General features: G+C 38.2%; 1 protein-coding gene across 2 annotated transcripts; it reads right to left on the bottom strand.

Moving 5' to 3' along the window:
* Positions 1–70: 70 nt before the first annotated feature.
* On the bottom strand, positions 71–18,243 carry LOC121946562 (sodium-coupled neutral amino acid transporter 3-like). 2 transcript variants are annotated; one of them, XM_042491180.1, is made up of 16 exons: positions 18,097–18,243; positions 10,510–10,628; positions 10,252–10,336; positions 9,987–10,102; positions 6,428–6,501; positions 6,229–6,321; positions 6,057–6,138; positions 5,875–5,957; positions 5,628–5,686; positions 4,799–4,936; positions 4,480–4,559; positions 4,284–4,384; positions 4,015–4,139; positions 2,467–2,611; positions 2,088–2,191; positions 71–1,986 (listed from the first exon to the last, which is right to left on the bottom strand). In XM_042491180.1, the coding sequence occupies exons 2-16, from the start codon at positions 10,548–10,550 to the stop codon at positions 1,882–1,884; spliced, it is 1,431 nt and encodes a 476-aa protein (XP_042347114.1). In that variant the 5' UTR covers positions 10,551–10,628; positions 18,097–18,243; the 3' UTR covers positions 71–1,881. The 2 variants fall into 2 exon arrangements, with proteins under 2 accessions (XP_042347114.1, XP_042347113.1); XM_042491179.1 differs by lacking the exon at positions 18,097–18,243 and adding an exon at positions 14,101–14,266.
* Positions 18,244–19,978: the final 1,735 nt, after the last annotated feature.

The following is a 19,978-nucleotide window of genomic DNA, read 5'->3' as shown; positions in this document are numbered from 1 at the left end:
TACAGCCACACGGATGACTTTTGACACATCGGCGTTTTTACTGAGATTAAAAAACGACTCAAAAACTGTGTACAAATGAAAGACATACTTTATTGACAGATAACGACATTGAAATTAATTTAAAATGTACAGGATGAATAACAAAGTCAGAATATCTTTTAGTCAAAATTTATAGACAAAATGGATTTTTAACTTAAAAAACAAAATTATCATTATTCACCATACTGAACAGTTTCTGGGACTGCTGAAACAGACACAGCATTTTTAACACTGAATTTTTTGGGCCTTTGCCGAATATTTTTAAAAAATAGTGTGTTACACCCTATTTTAGGGCGACACAAATTTATATTCTTTGGTTTGCAATAAAGGATGTTTTTTCAGTAATACATAAAACTCAAAAATGTTACAAACCACCTCTTTTTTTGTCTGTTTATTCCCGTGATTGTCAGTAACTGTTTCACCTTCATGGATAGCAGCCGAACACCACCAAAACTGTCTCTGTTGTTTTTTTGGTTAAGAGATCACCTCAGGCTCAGGTTTGAAGGCGATCATCTTTACAACACACATGTCGAGTGTCAGAATAGTTTAACACAAATATCACATCAAGAACATTATTTTAACACCACGTTTTTGTATTTTGGTAGACTGAAACGGTTAGTGTGAAACTGCAGACTGGTTATATTTAGCTGAATCTTTGAAGTTTGTGGAGATTTAGGCCCTGTTTATATGTATACAGATATTTTTCCCCTTTTAAAATAAAGAAAATTATATCTACACAATTTTTTTCCCCTAAAGATCTGCATCCACATTACAACGCAAAATGCAAACGCTTGTCTTCAGCGGTCTACAACAGTCACAAAGTGTACAGATGAATCTTTTTTCTTTCAAGGGGCAGCCCTACAAAAAAAAACCCACTGTTTTATATTAAATACAAGATTTGCTGCGTTATATCAGGGCTCATCAAAACCCTTGTTTCTGGTGGACTTTAAACTGCAGACGCTGAGGTGGAGCAAAAACATTAGGCGCCCAGATGCCTCTGTTTGTCCTTGAAGTGGTGCAGCAAGTGTTTATTAGACCAAGCATTGCTAACAAAACGTTAGCAAACTTGTGGTTTGTCATTGTTGTTTCTATTGTATGCTCATTAAACAAAGCAACAGTTTGCACGTGCAAGTTTTGAAAAATCTGCAGAAAATTCTGTTTTAGTGATTTAAATCTCCATCTGCGTGTGAATGAGGCCAAAACGTAGAGGAAAATATCAAAAATATCTGTTTCTGTGTAGACAGGGCCTTGGACAACACTACACCAGCAGATTTTACAGTCCTGGATGTATAATGTTAAGAACTGATGGTTGAATAAGCTGAAATAGTTTTTTGTAAAAAAAAAAAACGTCCTGGTTAAATGATTGCCTTACGACACATAATTCTGTCCTGTAAAATCTGAGATTATAGGGAAGTAGACTAGAGGGATTTTGGCAGTGACTGAGCTATTCCACAGAACTGTTCACATCCAAACTCTAAAACGGGACTTCCATTTGAGTCATGCTGTTGCCATTCATCCCTTTTCTGTCTTTACACATGCCTCCAAACAACATCTGTACTGCGGGGCGTGACATAGATCTTATTCAGTCAGAACACATATCTGTGTATTCTCATGCTTCTCCTCCGTTACCGCGCCTTTCGCCTGCCCCATCACATGTCAAAACGCTTTCTTTTTCTTTTTTTTTTTTGTTGCATACGAAGGTTCTTCACATATCCTTCGTCTTGTGCGGCCAAACTTTTCTGTTTGGCTTCAGTTGAGAACTGCAGATGAGGGGTAATTTTTAATGACAGGGAGAGCTTTGGTTGGCATTGTTTTTGTTGTATCTCTGTTCAGTCACCGCGGCTAATGCCCGCCTCCGCTTCTAGACTCCCCAGACACCCAGTCAATGATGATAAACGACAAGCTCATGACCATGAAGATGAATCCCATTGCAGCAAAGCATGCGGCCTACAAGAGTGGAAGGAAAGAAAACATCTGTATCGAAAACACATTCAAAATACATAGACATTTAAATTAAATCATAGTGTCACTGATAGCTGAAGTTGTACCTGAATCTTGGGTCTGGACAGAAGAGGCTCCTGGTCGTCAGGAACAATCCGGATGTAGAAGATTCCTGGTAGGATGAAGATGAGGCTGGGGGCAGATGTGGCTCCTGAAGATGGAGAAGAAGAGAGTTCACTTAAAGAGGTATTTCACTGCTGCAAAAATGTTCCTTTCATAAAACTGGGCTGTCCATAGAAGATGCAAATACTTTCGAAATTGGTGCTACATGACCAGAGAAAAACATAGTTCATTTACTTATACTACCCACACTCTTATGATGCAGAGCTGGTTGAAAATCCATATCCATTTAAGGCTGTGCAGTTAGAGTACAGTTTACAGATCTGTGCAGGTGACCACATGGCTATTCTTTCTGTGTAAACATACCGATGAGGCCAAAGATGTCACGGATGGAGGGCACGAAGATAACCAGCAGGTTGACCACAAAAATGAGACAAAATGCGATGCTGATGTGTATGGGCCAGCTGAACGGCTTCTGAGGGAACAAGATCTGGAGCACGGCTCTTCGGATCTACAGAGGGAAGGAAGGAAACGTTATGCTTTTCTTTACAAAAAGAAACAGCATCGAGATTGTTAAACAAAGCTATGAAAATTATATGTTAATCTTGTTTTATCACCACAGGTAACATGAAATTATCATAGAACTGCTGTCGAGAAGCTGTTATGTAAGATAAGCTCCTATTTGCGTCACTGGAACTGGATAATAGCAGTCAATTTGGCAGGTATTTTCCGTCAGCTGTTCAAGGCAAAACACCTGCTTTGATATACTGAGAAGTGAGACCAGAAGTGCAACATACTTGAAAGTTTTGGCCTACAGAGAGACATTCATCAGCAGCTTCCTGCTCTCTGTGCTGTATTCAGTATTAAAAGATTAACATCATGGGATTTATGCTTGTTTGCTTTCTTGGTGACAGTTAGATGAGAAGATGGATACCACACTGATATCTGTTCAGTTCAGTATGGGGCTGGAGCTGGTTCGCTTAGCTTAGCATTAAGACTGGAAACAGCCAGCCTGCCTCTGGCAAAGTAAATAACCCCCTTGGATCCTTTGGCAGCATCAAATATGTGGTGTGGAGGCTACATCTGGAGTATTTTGGCTTTTGGGATTTTATGGAGGATAAAAAACAAGTCAAACGTTATGAATTTGTCACAGGCTTAACACCCCTTAAGAGTTTTTTGTGTCATAATGAAGTGTGGCGTGCCACAAGGCTCAATATTGGGTCCACATAGTTTTTGCCTCTATGTTAATACATATAATATGTTGCAAAATGGCATACTCATTGAAATTTATGTATGGTTATCTCATTTTTAAAAAGTAAAATGACTACATATCCTTACGACTTTTATTTAGGTAGGACATTTCCTTTTGAGAAATTTGTCATATTTGTCATAAGACCTCGCTGTTAGGTATTAAGTTTAATTCATGTACAGAATTTATATTTATATACAATATGTATTTATATTTTTTAGACACTTATGTTTTTTGTGTTAAAAATGTCAGTCTTTACATATTCTTTTGAGGCTTTACATTTCAAATTTCAGGATTAATTAATTAATTGTTATATTAAAAAGATAAATGGAACGTTTACAAAGTCAGAGTTTTTTTTCAAATATTTTGTCTGACCAACAGCACAAGACCCAAAGACATTCAGTTTACAATTATAGATAACCAAGAAATATTCACATTTGAGAAACGTTTTGGCTTTTTAAAAAAAATCTTAAATGAATAACAAATGATGAAGATAGCTGTTGTAGTTTCTGTATATTAACAAATTATTTAACTAAAAGCTTTAGCTCAGTATTATTTTAATCTCCTATTTTGTGTCTCTTTTTTTTGTTCATTTTACCTGAATCTGCTTTTGAATTTTAATGTAAATCACAACAAATGATTTTTCTTGTTGATAGATGTCTTACTGGGAAAAGAACCACGGGGACGGTCAGAGTGACGGCCACCAGCACAGCCAGACGCACACAGAGAATCAGGACGTCCAGCGGGTCCACTCGACTGTAGGTGTGTAACAGCTCTGACTCCACAGCACCTGCCCACACAGAAACCCACACACCTCTTCACATATCTCACACCAAAGTGCATGTAGGTTCTGGGTACAAGTGGGTCATTCATTTGAAAATCTTTCCATCAGAACAGGGTGACCTTTGACTCCCTTAAGTTAGGATTGTCTTACCATAAAAGGTGAGGTAACCAAAGAGAGCTGTTAGCAGGTACATGATGAACATGGCCAGGATGGAGATGTTAGCAACTTTCTGCATCCGCTTCTTGGTGGCACTGGGGTGAAGCCAAGCGGAAAAAACATATTAATTTGACTAAAACTTTAAACCACAGCCAAAAAAGGCACCACGTTTCGATTTCGTGAAACTTACTCTCTGAGCTCAGTGTAGATTGGCAGCACCTCTGGGTGGCAGACGAAAGCGAAGGCCAGAATTGGGATGGTGTACGCTGTCTAAAATCCAAACACGCCAAAGGTCAGTCAGTAACCCCCCCAAACATGGCATTAAGAACACAATCAAATGCTTGTTTTATCCCCGACACCAATGTTGACATAACAAGTCTTAATGCTGTTGACATAACAGGCACTAGAGCAGAACACGTGGCAGTGAATCTGCTGTGCAAACCAAGAAATAAATACACAGCTGACGATTCAGAAAACTGGACGCACACGTGAACATTTTTTTCTCTGACCTGTGAGTTGACGGTGAAAAGTTTGGCGTCACAGAAGGCATCCGTTTCATTACTGACAAAGTGGTCATCAGCAATAGGAGTTACGTTATAATGTTCATCATCCAGAGGACATGGGATGTTGAATCTCTTGTAGATCACCTGGGGAGACACAACCACTGGTTAATCAAAGATAAATATTTAAAGTTTCAGTGTGTAGGATTTAGAGGGAGATGTTGGCAGAAAATGATATAATAAGTTTGTATTCGTTAGTGTATAATCTCCTGAAAATAAGAGAGAGCCGTTTATATCTACAGAGAGAGTGGGTCCTCATCTGCGGAGATCGCCATGTTCACAGCTATGTTTCTACAGCAGCTCAAAATAGACAAACTAAACACTGGCTCTATAGAGGGCTGTTTGCATTTTTACTTCAGCCACCATGTTTTGGAGCCTGATTTTTGAAGTAAAACTGCTTTATTCGGCATTATTCAGACTTTTCACCGGTTTTAATCATGGGTCCTTTTGTTAAACGGGGAGGTGACCTCTGTGGATATTTTGGTTTAGTTAAAAACCTCCTAAATGTCTGAATCTTAAGTTTGTAAAGAAAAAATGTGAGCACATGTAAATGCTACATTTAGTGTTTTTACCCACTGCGGATAATTCGGCTCCCAGTAGAAATATCTCAAACAATAAACAGTGAATTATAACTGGGATCAATTTCACCTGGTTGCAATCTGCAGTCTTCATCACTTCATGTCACTAAATCTCCCTAAATCTTACACACTTTAACTTTGGCAGAGTATCATGTGCTGGTGTTGTGTGTGTCTTTCTTTGCGTGACATTTGAGACTCACCGAAATTAGGAAAAACACCATGCAGGAGAGGGAGAAGCCGCTTGTATAGCCCAAGTAACCTGTGTTGCAATAATAAAAAGATTTTGCAGAATGATTTATGGTAAAATGCAGATTCTGAAAGTGATGTTTTAATTTCAATACAAGATATGAAAGTAAACAACTAAAAACAGGTAGTGGAGACATGATGTGGAGACATGGGGGAGTACAGGGAATAAAAACAAGTGTGACGACAGAATGAAAAACATACCAAGTTGTTTCATGAGTGCAAGAGGAAGGATGATACAAGCACTAACAATGATGATCAAGTAGTTTCCATTCAAGAACCATTCTCTAAGAGACAGCCAGACAAACAGATGGAAAAAAACATCAGTAATCACCAAAATACATTTTTGAAATGAATCACTAACAGAATAAGACTTTGATACACACCCTGTGTTTTCGTGTCTACCCAGGAAAGCTTGAATAACCAGTGGGAGCTCAGACTTGACGATGAAGAGGTAGCTGGACATTGCTAAAAGAAAGTGAAAACATTATTTGATTAAATACACATGCTTTCACTTACAGACATTAACATCAACGTGAAAAAAATGCAAGACACTACCTCCTATGTTATGCATTGTAATGATGCATGCTGCCAGCATTTTTCCCGGGGCACCAAAAGCCCGATTTCCCAGCTGCTCATACGCACGGATGCCTGAAAAAAACATTTCCCATACATGAGTAATGAGATAAGTTATGAATGCAGTATCGACTCTGTGACTGCATATGTTTAGTAATGTGAAAGTCTCCTTTTGATTTACCGACAACTCCAGCACTTTTCAGTAGGAGGTGAATTGAATACGCAGACAGAATGGCAATGGACACCAACAGGATTCTGAAACACACAAGAACAGAGATATGAAATGTAATTCATGTCTGAAACTGAAATGAACAGTATGGGAAATTTAGGGGGATTTAGTGGCATGTTGTGGTGAGAATTTCATACTGCAACCAGCTGAAACTTTTCCTGGTTATAATTCCTTTAGTTTTTATCATTCAGGAAGTTTTTACAGGGAGCCAAATTATCCACAGAGTTGTCTTCCTCTCCAAAACAAATGGATCCGGTGATAAATACAGGTAAAAGACAGTTATAACAAATCATTGTCTTTGCGACGCTGTTTGGCAGCTTCAGATGTTTGCTCACCTTTTTTCTGGTTAACGGTTAACATTTAAATGTTCCTGAGGTTTTTACCAGAAGCCAAATTATCTGCAGAGGTCTCTTCCTCTCCAAAAGAAACAGAACTGGTGATTTAAACCAGTAAAATCACTGAATAAAGCAGTTTCACATTAAAAAATCGGTGTTTTACTGAAGCTCTTGTCGCAAAGGGGCTGCTAACTACGGTGTCACGTGAAAAACGCAAATGGTCCCATCTAGAGCCTGTGTTGGGTTTGTCTGTTGGGGTACTGTAGAAACATTGCAGTGAAACATGGCGATCTTTGTAAATGTGTGTTAATAATAACGTCTCATTCCAAAAAAATATGATTCTTATTTTCAGGTGATTACACACAAAGTAAATAGACTTATTTTATCTATTTAGGCCAATATATCCCCGTAAATCCTACACACTGGACCTTAAAAGTCATACTTCATCCACAAAATGAATTTCCCAAAAGCCTGATTCACCCATTTTGTGCTGAATTTGTAAACAAAAGCTCTTGATGTTCTTGATGAATTGAAATCTTAGGGTTCCACGTTAAACAACAGCATAACTCCATCAACAACAACATCTGTTCACAAGCTCTCTCACAACTTGTGCAGAATTAGAAATCTCGTTTATCCAGTTTTATGCTCAGGAGGTCCTAAACACGTGCATTTTCTTTTAAACCTGAATATTCAAAACACTTCCGGACCAATAGTCTCACGCTCGGACGAGTCGAGTGTCAATGAAATTCCACTGAGCAGAGTTCAAACACATGCACTTGCCCGGGGGCGCTTAGAAATCTTTTAAATCATGTGGTTTTAGAGAGTGTGAGAGTTTGCAAACTGATGTCTGATATGGTTTTGTGGTCCACTTTTACGTCAATTAGTCAAAAAAAAATTCTCAGTTTATGTGTTTTTTGTTTGTCATGGAGGAGAAAGACAATGTTTTCTTCACAAATTCAGCGTAACACAGGATGAGTAACTGATACACAAATTATTGTTTTATGGGTAGTGTTCCTTTAAATTTAAAACTGGTCCAGTAATCAAGAATAGATTAAACAGAGAGAAACAGAATTAAAACAAAAACTTCTCCCGAAACTAAACTCTTGAAAAGCAATTCTTGTAATTGTCTTTTTTTTCTCCACCCGCACAAAGAGTTTGGCTTTCAGAGGCCGGCTCTCCAGCCGTCTTCCACCTCCCCCTCCTGCCACATAGCACAGGACTGATCCAGGCAGGCGTGTCTTGGATCTGATCACTACGGGCTATTTTTAACCACTCAAATCTGATTTAGGGAAGCTGCGTGTGTATGAGCTCTAATGCACATTCTGACTGATAAGGCTTCGTAGTGCTGCCAGTGTATATACAGTGTTATACCTGCAACTCACACAGGTAGACAAACAGAAACACACACACACACACACTAAAGCACCGAGCCCATCCCCCTGCCTTCACACATACCTGTCCAAACACAAATACACACTCAGTCAGATGATACACACACACCCCCGGGGCTCCACTTTCAGCCTTATAAGGACCCTCTATTGACTACATCCAAACTGTATCCACTAACACAAACTTCAGCCTTATCCTGATCCTAATGTTGACCAGAAATCATAAATATTTATGATTTATTTATAAGCATCTTTTAAACAAGAGACACAGAACTTTACAGCATTATGAAGCTAAAATATAAACACAGTTAAAGATATAAAATGAGTAAAAAACATTCAAAAATATAGATATTGGCTGTGTCAACACTGTCTTAAATAAAATAAAGGTCCAGTGTATAGGATTTAGGGGGGTATTTTGGCAGAAATGGAATATAACATAATAAGTATGTTTTCTTTAGTGTATAATTGCCTGAAAATAAGAATTGTTGTGTTTTGGTTACCTTAGAATGAGTCTTGTATATCTAAATAGGGAGCAGGTCCTTGTCCATGTAGTACGTAATGTTGCATCACCATGTTTCTACAGTAGCCCAGAATGGATTAACTGAACACTAGATAGAGCCATTCTCATTTACAAGTCAGCCACCGTAATTAGCGGTGTCTCAATGAAGAGTAGCGTCAGAAAAACACTGAATTTTAAAGAAGACCTGCTTTATTCTGGGATTTTCAATAGCACAGCAAATCACACTATATTACATCATATCTTTGTTTTTTCAGTTTTGACTCATAAATCCTTCCACCAGATTAAAAACACACATTACGTGATGCTTACTGATGTTATTTATCCATGCACATTGTATTTCCTTGTTATTGGTAAATGTATTATGGCTCTGTCCAGCAGCAGCATCTCAAGCCACTGTTCTGGCCATGATAATGTTACATCATGATACATAAATTAAACGAAAATGCATATTTAGATTATTAAAAAAAGAAAACTTTTGTAAGCATCACATAAAGTGTTTTTATCCCTTTTTACCCGGTGAAAGGATTTTTCCATTAGAGTTGAAACAACAAAGATATGGTGGGTTATAGTGAAATTTACCATGCTCGCCCCATTGACTCTAATTGAACTGACACCAAAGTCTGGCTCCTTAGACACTGGCACTGACTCATGACCTTTTCCTCTTTCCAGTTTCCTCGATTCTTACCTGGAAACGTTTCAACTGGCTGCAGTCTGCTATCCTCAACACTAGATGCCACTAAATCACCCTAACTTTTACACACGAAACCGTCAAAGTATCAGTTTTTAAGAAAAACATCAAGAAATAGCCCTTTAAAAAGTGAGGACAGCCAAAATCAATTGTCACTGTGTCAGTCTGCAGCTCACAAACTCAAGCATACACATACACACACACACACACGACAAACAGCCTGCTCAAAGAGTGTACATATGTGGCTTTACTTAAATACATAACATAGATCACAAGATAGTGAAATTGATATACTGTTGTCCTCTTGCATGAGAGGGGAAAATATTACAATAGAAAATACACCAAAGACACTTTGATGTGAGCAAATACTTGCACCTACAATGGCAGAAAACACACACACACACACACACACACACACACACACACACACACACACACACACACACACACACACACACACACACACACACACACACACACACACACACACACACACACACACACACACACACACAGACGAATACAGCCGGGCACAAAGCATAGCCAAAATAAAGACTACATGTTTGGCATGTATACTCACAGAAAAAGAATGATTCCGGTGTTGGACATTGCGAAAGCCAATCCCAGAATTCCACTGCCCATTATGGCGTTACTGAGGTTAAAGATGGACATGCCAAATGAAGTCTTTCCCTCGAACTGCAGGAAGAGGACAGCAGAGGACGTTTGACAGGCAAATCAATTCAGGAACAAGAATCACATCAGCAGCATCAATATTATTCACTAAATCTGATTAAACAACAAATCTAGTCTACATTTCTAATGTGTGGCTCAGCAAAAGCACTCACATCTGTAAAGTGGGTTGCTTTCTTGACGCTGGTTTTATGTGGTAGAAACTCCTCATGTTCGGCCAAGGCATCCAGCCCATCAAACCTAGAATGGAAAAAAATATTGGTTTTAGGGAGCCACAAAAATGCTGTAGCTTTATAAAAGACATGTTTAAAGTCACATTTAAAACCCTGTATCAACTCAGGTTGAACTTTCAGCACCTTTGCTGTGACATGCTGCACCTGTTTGAGTAATCGCTGTTCATCTGTGAGTCTTACCCGTCGTCCCTGCTGTGTCCATTCATCTTTTGAAGCTCCATTCTGGTGGCTGCGGCTTGAGAGACTTTGGAGAGCTACGATTGCTGGACTTAAAGGATTCTCCTAAGACTGTCACCTGGCTGGAGGTAAAGAGAAAATCTTTGTTTAATTAAGGCTATGCTCAACAAAAATCCCCAACAAATTTGCTTTTGTTTATGCAGAGAGAAGGAGAGGGTTTAAAGTCAGCTGGTAGTACTTTTACACAACAGTCATAACATTCCGACACACCTCAGATACTCCCATCATCTTGCCAACTTTCCGTCATTTGGGAAGAAAACTGCAGGCAGCACGACCTCAACATGTGTCTTTATCTTAAATTACATCTGTATGTTATCACCTTCATTTTAACAAGTTTAAATAGGATCTCAGAATTAGTCTTTAAGGAAGCCAAAGGAGCAGTATGATGTATACAAAATGCAAGTTAGGCTACCTGTAATAGATGTAAAGACATTGGCTCTGGTCTATAGAACGTCAAATATTATAAGAAAATATCAATACACTGGAGGATCCTGATATTATGTTTGGTGATACTGTATCAGTTCTCAAAGGCACTTTTGATTTTTAATTAGTGGTATATATGGATAGGAATAACAGGAGACCCTGCGATATGATATTATCACGATACATTAGACATGATACAATATTATTTTGATTTTTTTTTAGCAATATGCCGAGTATTGCCATAACATATATTGTGATGTATTGCGATTGATTAGCTTTTCTAAACTGTTCAAACACTAAACACTTCAGTCATTTTTATTGCAGCAAAATGTACCGAGTGGACTGAAAAAGAAATTGAATTTATTATTCTAGTCGGCCACAGAAAGTTTTATTTGCATTTAAATAATAATTTCTATAATTTAAACAACTGATACTTTGCATCTATGTATCGATACAGTATCGCCATGCAAAATGTTGTAATGTTATGCTTCATTAATTTTTGCTCTATCCTAGTGACTTACATGCAAATATTTGTGGTTTATTTTTTGTCGTGTTCAAAGCGCTGACTGCTTGATCAGTGTTTTCATCTAGTTTCAATCTTTTAACGCATCACTCAGAAGTTACAACGTATCCTGAGCACGGTGGTAAATGCAAATACAGATCCTACTCTTTGTTTATAGTAAAAAGTAAACTTTTTACCCAGATTTTATGTATATGATATGTTATTTATACTATATCAGTTTTCACAAAATTAGATTTTTTTAAAAACTGCAGTTTATCACCTTGCTTACAGTGTCCCAATATAGTGAATTGTAACATCATACGTATCGTTTGGCCAGATTATTGCCATAAACAGCACAATTGATTTTTAAATGTGGAGATACGTAAAGTCAACAATTTCTTTTTTATTTCTGTTGCAATTTTCAGCCATAAATGTAACATATAAATATATAGCGTTAAATACCGTGGTCTGTTCTATCTGACATTTTATGTACTGTGTTGCTTTCTTAGCGTCTTAGCGTCTATCAGTACAGAAGCAAAGCAATGCACTGCTGTGGATGGGGTTAAAGCAACAGTACCTCAAAATATCAAGTGCACACTACATTTGGAATAATTTTTCTGCTTTATGCTACTCATTAACCAGTTAAAGCAGTGGCAGACCAGCAACTGCTGTGTTCTGCAAAGTAAAATGACTGTTTTTGTCCGTGGAGTCTGGTGGTTTTGAGATAACTGCTTCAGTTTCCCATCAGAAAGTGTGGTATAAGTGCAATTTAAAGTGGCAAATAATACCAAATAGAGTGTACACATAAACTGATATTGATTTTTTGGGTGGCTAAAAATTAACCAACTGTGGCAGCATTTGCTCTGCGCCATTTTATTTTTTTGCGTGTGTGACACTGGTTGTTCTACTGGGCCAGAAGTTATTGTACACAAAAACTGTGATTTGGTCTATCAGTGCTTGGATGTGTTTACCACGTTCACGAGAATAGACCACATAAATGTCCCCCAGTTGTGGTACTGACAGCAGCGCAAGGGGAAATTTTCTGAGCGCTCAAGAGTTCTCCATGTATACGACTACCCATGTCGTAAACATGGGCTCACACGTTGCATTTTAATGCAGCCTATTATAGATTAATGTCACAGTAGCAGACTGGCGAAGGCGTTTAAATAACTACAGCCTTTTAAAGGTAAACATACAAGTTATTTGTATTGAACAGCAGGAAGCCGCAGCACTAAAGAAACACTGAATATGACTAATGAAATGCAAACACAAAATGCTGTGTGGCTTCAAAAGGGCAAACCTATTTATAAAGTCTTGAGACACACACCACTGTAATTTTTCCTGCTTGCCAAGGACAACAAGACTGTTGCTTTTTATTCCTTTTTTTCTTTTGGCAATGCAAAAATCTTGCTTTATTTTTGGAGTTTTGCTCCCCACTTCAGATATGTGGATGAAATACTTCCAGATCAGCGTGGTAGTTCACAGAATAAAATCCCAACAAAAAGGGACACTTTGGAAATAAGTCCACTTAAAGCTTGTGTGACATGAAAGGCTTTAAATAACAAATGTTGTCAGAGGACTTATGTTGCTCTAATCTGTTGTGGGCCACACAAAGCTGGCATGGATGGACTCTGGGAATGAGCGTAGGTCTGCGCTGCTGCCACGGGGTCATGGGATACTTCACTTCTCTGCGGGTCAAACTGCCCTCAGGATTTTCACATCTGACCCCGAAGGGCACACTCACACTACAATGTGCCATTCCTTAAGAGTTTCACACAAAAACAGAATACTTTTTATATTCAATGCTGATCACTGAGGCGGCCTGTGGATGTACAATAATTCATACAGCTTAGTGGTTGATAGTGAGCCATGAAGATAAACAAAGGTTCCTGTATATTTAGTCTAAATACAGAGTAGCCTTTTCCTTGCATACTGGCCTTGGGTCAAGTTTGGGTTGAGTAACTTTCTTTAGCTGCATTCCCGACAACTTTCCCATGGTCTATGGCCAATTCACACCACCAACAAAGTATAGACTAAAGGTCAGGAGGAGTCTGTAGTTTAACTTCCACAAAAAAGCCACTTTAGCTGGATCAGTCACCACCCTCACATTGCAAAAGGGAAAAGAATTGGGCAATGCTTTGCATTTTAATGTGGGGAAGATGGAGAAACTAGACAAACCTGGTTAACTCGAAAACTGTTGCATGATAAATATTTCAGCTCTCAGACAGTGGAATCAGTTAAAGAGTTGAAACAGTCAAACAGTTTAAAAAATAAAAATAAAAGAAAATGTTTTCCTGCGTTTACTACCTACCGTTTACTACCTACCTTTTTACCTACAATTTTTCCCCCCAAACAAACCTCATTCTCTTAACACATTATAGTAATTAGAACATATTTATAAATAAAACTAAACAGTCGATATAACCTTATCAATGACATTTTAAATAAAACACAGTGGATATTACTTTAGCCTCACTATCCAGCCGTGTGTACCACATGGCTCTTGTCTGACGCAAGACCAGCTCACTATTGACAGTTAGCCCTTCCCTTGTCTTCCTCAACATCTAAAACAGAAGGGACTCACACATACACATTTCTCAGCAACTTACCCCGGTGGTCAAGAACAAGGCTAGTTTTCTTTCCAGATTATTAAGAGGATAAATCCCAGTTCAAGTTCGCACAATTTTCAGACTCCTCCAATGTTTATATATAGCTTTGTTCTTAGGAGTCTCTCCAAAGCTCCTTGGTTGTGAAGAGAGGAGAGAGTGAGAGAGATTACAGGCTGGGAGGAGTGAGTGGGAAGAGGGAACACCCATTTATTAACCCTTTGTTAAACCAGTTACAGGTAGAGTTGCACAGAGACCGGCCACTCGCCAGGTGTCTACGCTGGAAAGTGTCAACACTAGTATCTAAACAAAGGAAGTGCATCGGCTGTAGTTTTCAGTCTGGACTTCAAGGCCACAAGCAATCCCAGGAACCCATCAAGCCAACAGAGCTGCTGGTGTTCATACTTATTACCATGTCATTAGAGACTCCGCAAGGAGAAATCAGGGGAGAAATGGGTTTCAACCAAGGGGGGCTTTGTTCCAATACGGGCGGATACTCGCTGACACTTAGCATCCTGCTGGAAGTCACAGTGATGGTAATTAGCTTAGGAGATAAGTGCTTTTTTAAGATTGCCCACATGTGAATGTGCTTAAGCGTGGAAACATTGTGCATGCTTACAACTTATCGTGCGCTTGATCCAAAACAAACCGCAAGACCTGAGCCGACACGAAACAGAAGAAATGGACATGACACATAAAAAGATTCCTAAAATGTTCCAGCACAGGATGAGATTCTGGGAAGGGTACACAATAGTGCAGCTATTTGTGTGACGCATAGTTTGACACGAGGCTCGTCTAGCTAAGATTTACAAGGCTGTCTACCTGAACTGTAACAGATGTAATCAGGCCCATGCCAACCTTATACATTTGCTTAGGCATTCATATTTAACTTCGGGGCAATGATTTTTGATATCTAAATCAGTGGTTCCCAACTGGTGGGTCATGATCCAAAAGTGGGTTGCGGGTCCATTCTGAATGGATCGCAAAAGACTGACAAACATATCAAGTTTGTAAAAACACACATTATTTTAAAGTACCATTTCTTGCTGCAGAGTGAGATTTTTTTTGAGCATAGCAACTATTTTTTTACACTGTTCTCTGTATTATTTGGTCTACTAACATGCTGTGCATTTACAGCATTTTTGTCATGGGTTCTGAGACTATTATATGCATTTTTTTGGTTACTAAGAATTAGGTAATTGCACTTCATTCTTGCAAATACGTTTTATTTAATTGTATTCCAGACTCATGTGTTGTTTATATTTTGTGAAATAAAATTGAGTATGTGGTGATTTAAACTAATGACTAAGGAGAAATTTGGACCCCATGGGTTGACTAGTTGGGAATCACTGACCTAAATTACTGGGCCAAAAGCTTGTCCCAAATCCTTTTAGTGCTCCCTTTTGCCCCTTTTCCACCAAATTAGGGTTGTTCAGGGCTCTTTGAACCTTGGTGCCATCCAGCAAATCAGCTTGCGTTTCCACCACTTTTGAGCGAAACCATTGTTTTCTTGGATGTGTCTTCGGCAGAGGGCGTTACACAATGCACAGTGAAAGTAGTTATAGTAGTAGCAGATGGCAGTCAGTTCCAGCCAGGAACCAAATTTTCAGGTTCTGAACCACTTTGTTTTTCGGTCAGAAAGCTCTTAATGGTTCAACATTAGGTGCAGGAACTGGAACCTGTTCCAAGTTAATGGAAAAAGGGTATTTCGGTTTCAACTTCTTTAACCTCTTCTTATTTACCCCAAAATATTGTAGTCACCACTACCACTTTACTGGCCAGAAATTGATCCTGACTAAGTGGATATCCCCCATACCCCTGTCTCATACCCACTGGATTTGGGAAGTTCTATATTTTCTTAAGTTTGAGAAAATAAAACTCTAATCTTGTCTAAGATCTAATGAAATTATCAAGGTCTGGAGCCCCTTTTCTCACATTTGTTACGTTTTCAGATATCCCACCCTATGTAATAGAGTTGGTCTTATACCACATCATTTATAGATAAATTTAGTTATATCACACACACATAAAATGGCAGGTTTCCCAGAAATCAGTTCGTTATTGCTCTAAAACATTAGCCTACACAGCAAATTGTGCTCATCTGCCACAGGAAATGGTATTAACACTTTAAAACGTGGTTAGACATCAGTTTTTTTGTGCTGTGTTCAGAAGCCTCTCACAACCTATTTAGCCCTTTGAAATCTGAGCAAAATGGTTTGATTTTTTTCAAACACATGGGGGAAAAAGGCAATGATTAATTTGGTAAGTGTTGTCCCACAAACTGCAATAAATGAGTAAAAGGTAATGCAAAAATTGACTGGAAAAAGTAAGTTTATAATCATTCTAATGTTCTAATTCTAATGTTACAGGAAAAAAAACAGACGTGTTGTTTAATTTTCTGCACCTGTTTTGTACATTTTTTGTGCTTTTTTGGGGGTAATTTTCTTGAAACTTTTTAATAATTTCTTGCTATTTTTGGGCCAGAGTATTTGTGTTTTACAAAGAGAATAACCTGATCAGTGTCAAACAACCACAGCAATCAAGTCACAGCCAGACAGTGAGAGTAGTGTATGGAGGTTACATTTTTTTAAATGCATTTGTATTGGATTTGCTTAAAGTATTAGCCAATATATAGGTTAAGCAATCAGTATTGTGAAGAAAAAAAATGTATTTGAACACTAAGTCATAATTAAGGAGAGAGTGTGGCTGCCTGAGTTATTTGGTTTGTTATGTTTTTTATTTGTCTTGTTCTAATGAGTAGAGGTACAACATTAAGTGCTGTTGAACATCCTCATTATGTACGTGCGTTACAGTTCTGGTCTAGAGGGGCCCACTTCTGTAAAAAAACCTGTCTTTGTTCCTTTCTGGCACACAATAACAGGTAACACAAATATTTTATAATCCCATAAAACCAGTTAACAAAGGTTAAAAAATGTATCTCTAAGCATCTCTAAAACTAAAGTTTACATCATTTTGTCACTGACAAAAGAAACAGAGAGCATCTCTGTATTTCTACATCGTATAAGGAGATGCTGTGCTGCATAGCATACTTCCTGAACCCAGCAACAAAAACACGTGCTCAACCTGTTGCTTGATCATCAAGACTAAAATGTCATCCATTTCCCAGGGTCAACGTTTCAGTTGGCTGATAAAGTTGAGCTTAACTGACTTCGTCTGCACACCCAAGGAACACCCACATTCTCTCCACATTATCTCGGCCTGACACATACTTCTCTGGAAAGTGTGTTTTTCTGCTCTGATCACTGAGATCTAATCTGTGCTCTGTGTCACTGTACATAGATGGACATTTTTTAAATACCTTTAAAAGAATTATTACTAAAATTTTTAGAAGCCTGGACATCACGATGAAAGAAAAACAAAACATCTCTTTCATATTTCATCCATTTTGTTAAGTTTAGGCTATTTGGAGCCATTTGGAAGCAATATATTGGCATTAAGAACTGCACAGATCGAGTCTAGATAATGAAAAGAGCATGGCTGCCCCTGTCACCTTAAATGACCTTACAGTGACTTGAAGTCAGTGGAAGTGATTTGGAAAAATCCAGGACGAAGTAAGCAGAGTATAAAATTACACAAGTGACGTAAAATATAGTTCATGAGGAGACATTTTGTCTGGATAAAACCATGCATCCAACGTTTAATGTTATTTTTGTACTAAACGGTGATGCCAGCATTTGCAGCCAAGATGATCTCTCATTTCAGTGAGTCATTTAAAATCCCACCTCTGTGCCGAGCAAACTGCCAGCATGTCATAAAAGGGACAGCATTAACAGACAGTATTCTCAGCTGAAGCAGAAACCAGCTGAAAAGAACATTATCTGTATATCTAAAGTCAATATACAGGCTGTTATCAGTGGAGTTAATAGTAAAAATGTTCACAAATGTCTCTACACATGTATGAATGGGAAACTGTGTCGTGGCTGTCGTGGAGGGCGCAGTTGGAGCATGCTGGTCCGCGGGCCTTCCTCTGGTACTCACCTCTGTAGTAACAGTCAGACAGCTGGGTGTCTTCAGTCTAGACAGAAGTAACAGGGTAGAAGTTAAAACTTGTCAGCTGGTGGACGTCCAAAATCTGCTGTTCCACAGAGCCGTGAAGTTCCCCGCAGCTGTAAGAGGAGAGGAAAAAATGGGGGAAGGAGGGAGGTAGTAATTGCGCGCGTTTAGATATTTCCTGCCATGTCACAAACCAAGCCCCTCCTTGTTCCTGCTCAGGCCACATGTGGTGCTGTGTTACTGTATTAAACCCTTTAAGAGAGTACTTTAGGTGTATATATCTGTACACTGTCAGTATTTATCTTACTGTTTTACCCGAGGAGCATTTTTGAATATTCAAGTAGTGTTTCCAGTGACATGTAAATGCCTAAAGCTGACTTACAAAGATACATTCTGATAAAAAATACTCAGCTTACTGGCCTACATTACATTAGTCATAATGTGGCCGTGCAGCTGGTGGGGTCAGAAAAATGTGTCACCATGGAAAGTCAGTTTTCATGTCTTCTCTGAGCCTCAGCTTTGTGTCATCGGCTCACCACCACCGTTGCCATCTAGTGGGCACAAACACTGACGGACCAAAGAAAATCACTAGTCAGTACATTCAAGATAGATGGCAGGAAATGTCTCCGTACGTCTGCAGACTTTCACATCGGTTGGTTTTTGTATAGAAATTCTCTATTTGGTCCACTTTCTTTTTATCTGTGTACATACATGTGGAAAAACCAAAATCATGGCCTGCACACTCAGTATATTCCACGTGTTAGTCTCCAACATTTGAACAAAACTAGACAAAAAAACGTTTAAATTCTGCTGCTTCTTCTTCTTGAAATAAATAACAGAGGGAGCTGAAATTGTCTGAGCTGATTACTGAGAGAGAATTTAAGTCCATTTGAAAGGCTCAAGAAAATAGCACACAATTTACACTGACATTGTGTAAGAAAAGTGTAAGTTGTTTAAATACTGATTTTTTTTTTGCTTGGAATTTTAAAGTGAATGTCGTGCTTGCATATTTGTGGTGCGTGACATTTCTCAGCTTGTGTTTACTGAAACAATATTTATGCTTCCCTCTTGAAATTTTTTTTTTTTTATCTCAATGAGACTTTAGCAAGGTTAAAGAAAGGATCTCTATAGTTATTATACAAATACAATGACCAAAGTTGGCATCCAGACGTGATAATTAAATATCACTGTCATTAAAATAACATCTTAAACCGTCAGATCGAAACTCATTAATTCCCACATAGACAAGGCTCACGTTTTATATACAGTATCAGTTAACAATAAGAGGTAGGACTGCAAGTATTCTCATAATTTATTTATTCAAAGATTAATTTCACAATGAACAGATTAATTGGTAACAGGGACCCACATATCCTCAAAAAGTTTAAAAAGGCACCTAATTAGTTAATCTAAAAATAAGGCCTTCACTGGTATAAACATGTTTTAAATTAATCTTTAAAACATCTTGAAAAATGCCAAGACATGAAAATAAAGATTTAATTATTTCTTTTTGTAAAATCTCAAAATGATTAGTACAAATCTATTTTTGAAATAATTTACAGTATAATAATATGTTCATTGTGTGTGTCCTGTTTAGGAAATTTAAAAAATGTTCAGCATTTGAAGTCTGTCATCTAACTTTTAAACTTGACCAAAAAAGGCATGTTTTATAGCAAAGTATACATTTGGCAAAATTGTTCCATTCATATTATTTTCCTGCAATTTTAGCAAATGTTAAACTGGTCCTAAATTTCACTCCGACTCACTGGGAAGAAAAAAAAAATGTCTTGCCTTCAGCTGCAGGAACCCTGATGTTGCCTTTAAAATGTCAGAAAATGCATACTGCAATTCCCCATAATTGACAACT

This window comes from Plectropomus leopardus, chromosome 8 (genome assembly GCF_008729295.1).
Source record: "Plectropomus leopardus isolate mb chromosome 8, YSFRI_Pleo_2.0, whole genome shotgun sequence".
Lineage (NCBI taxonomy): Eukaryota > Metazoa > Chordata > Actinopteri > Perciformes > Serranidae > Plectropomus > Plectropomus leopardus.
The sequence above is the reverse complement of the archived record's forward strand: the minus strand, read 5'-3'. Positions and strand labels throughout refer to the sequence as shown.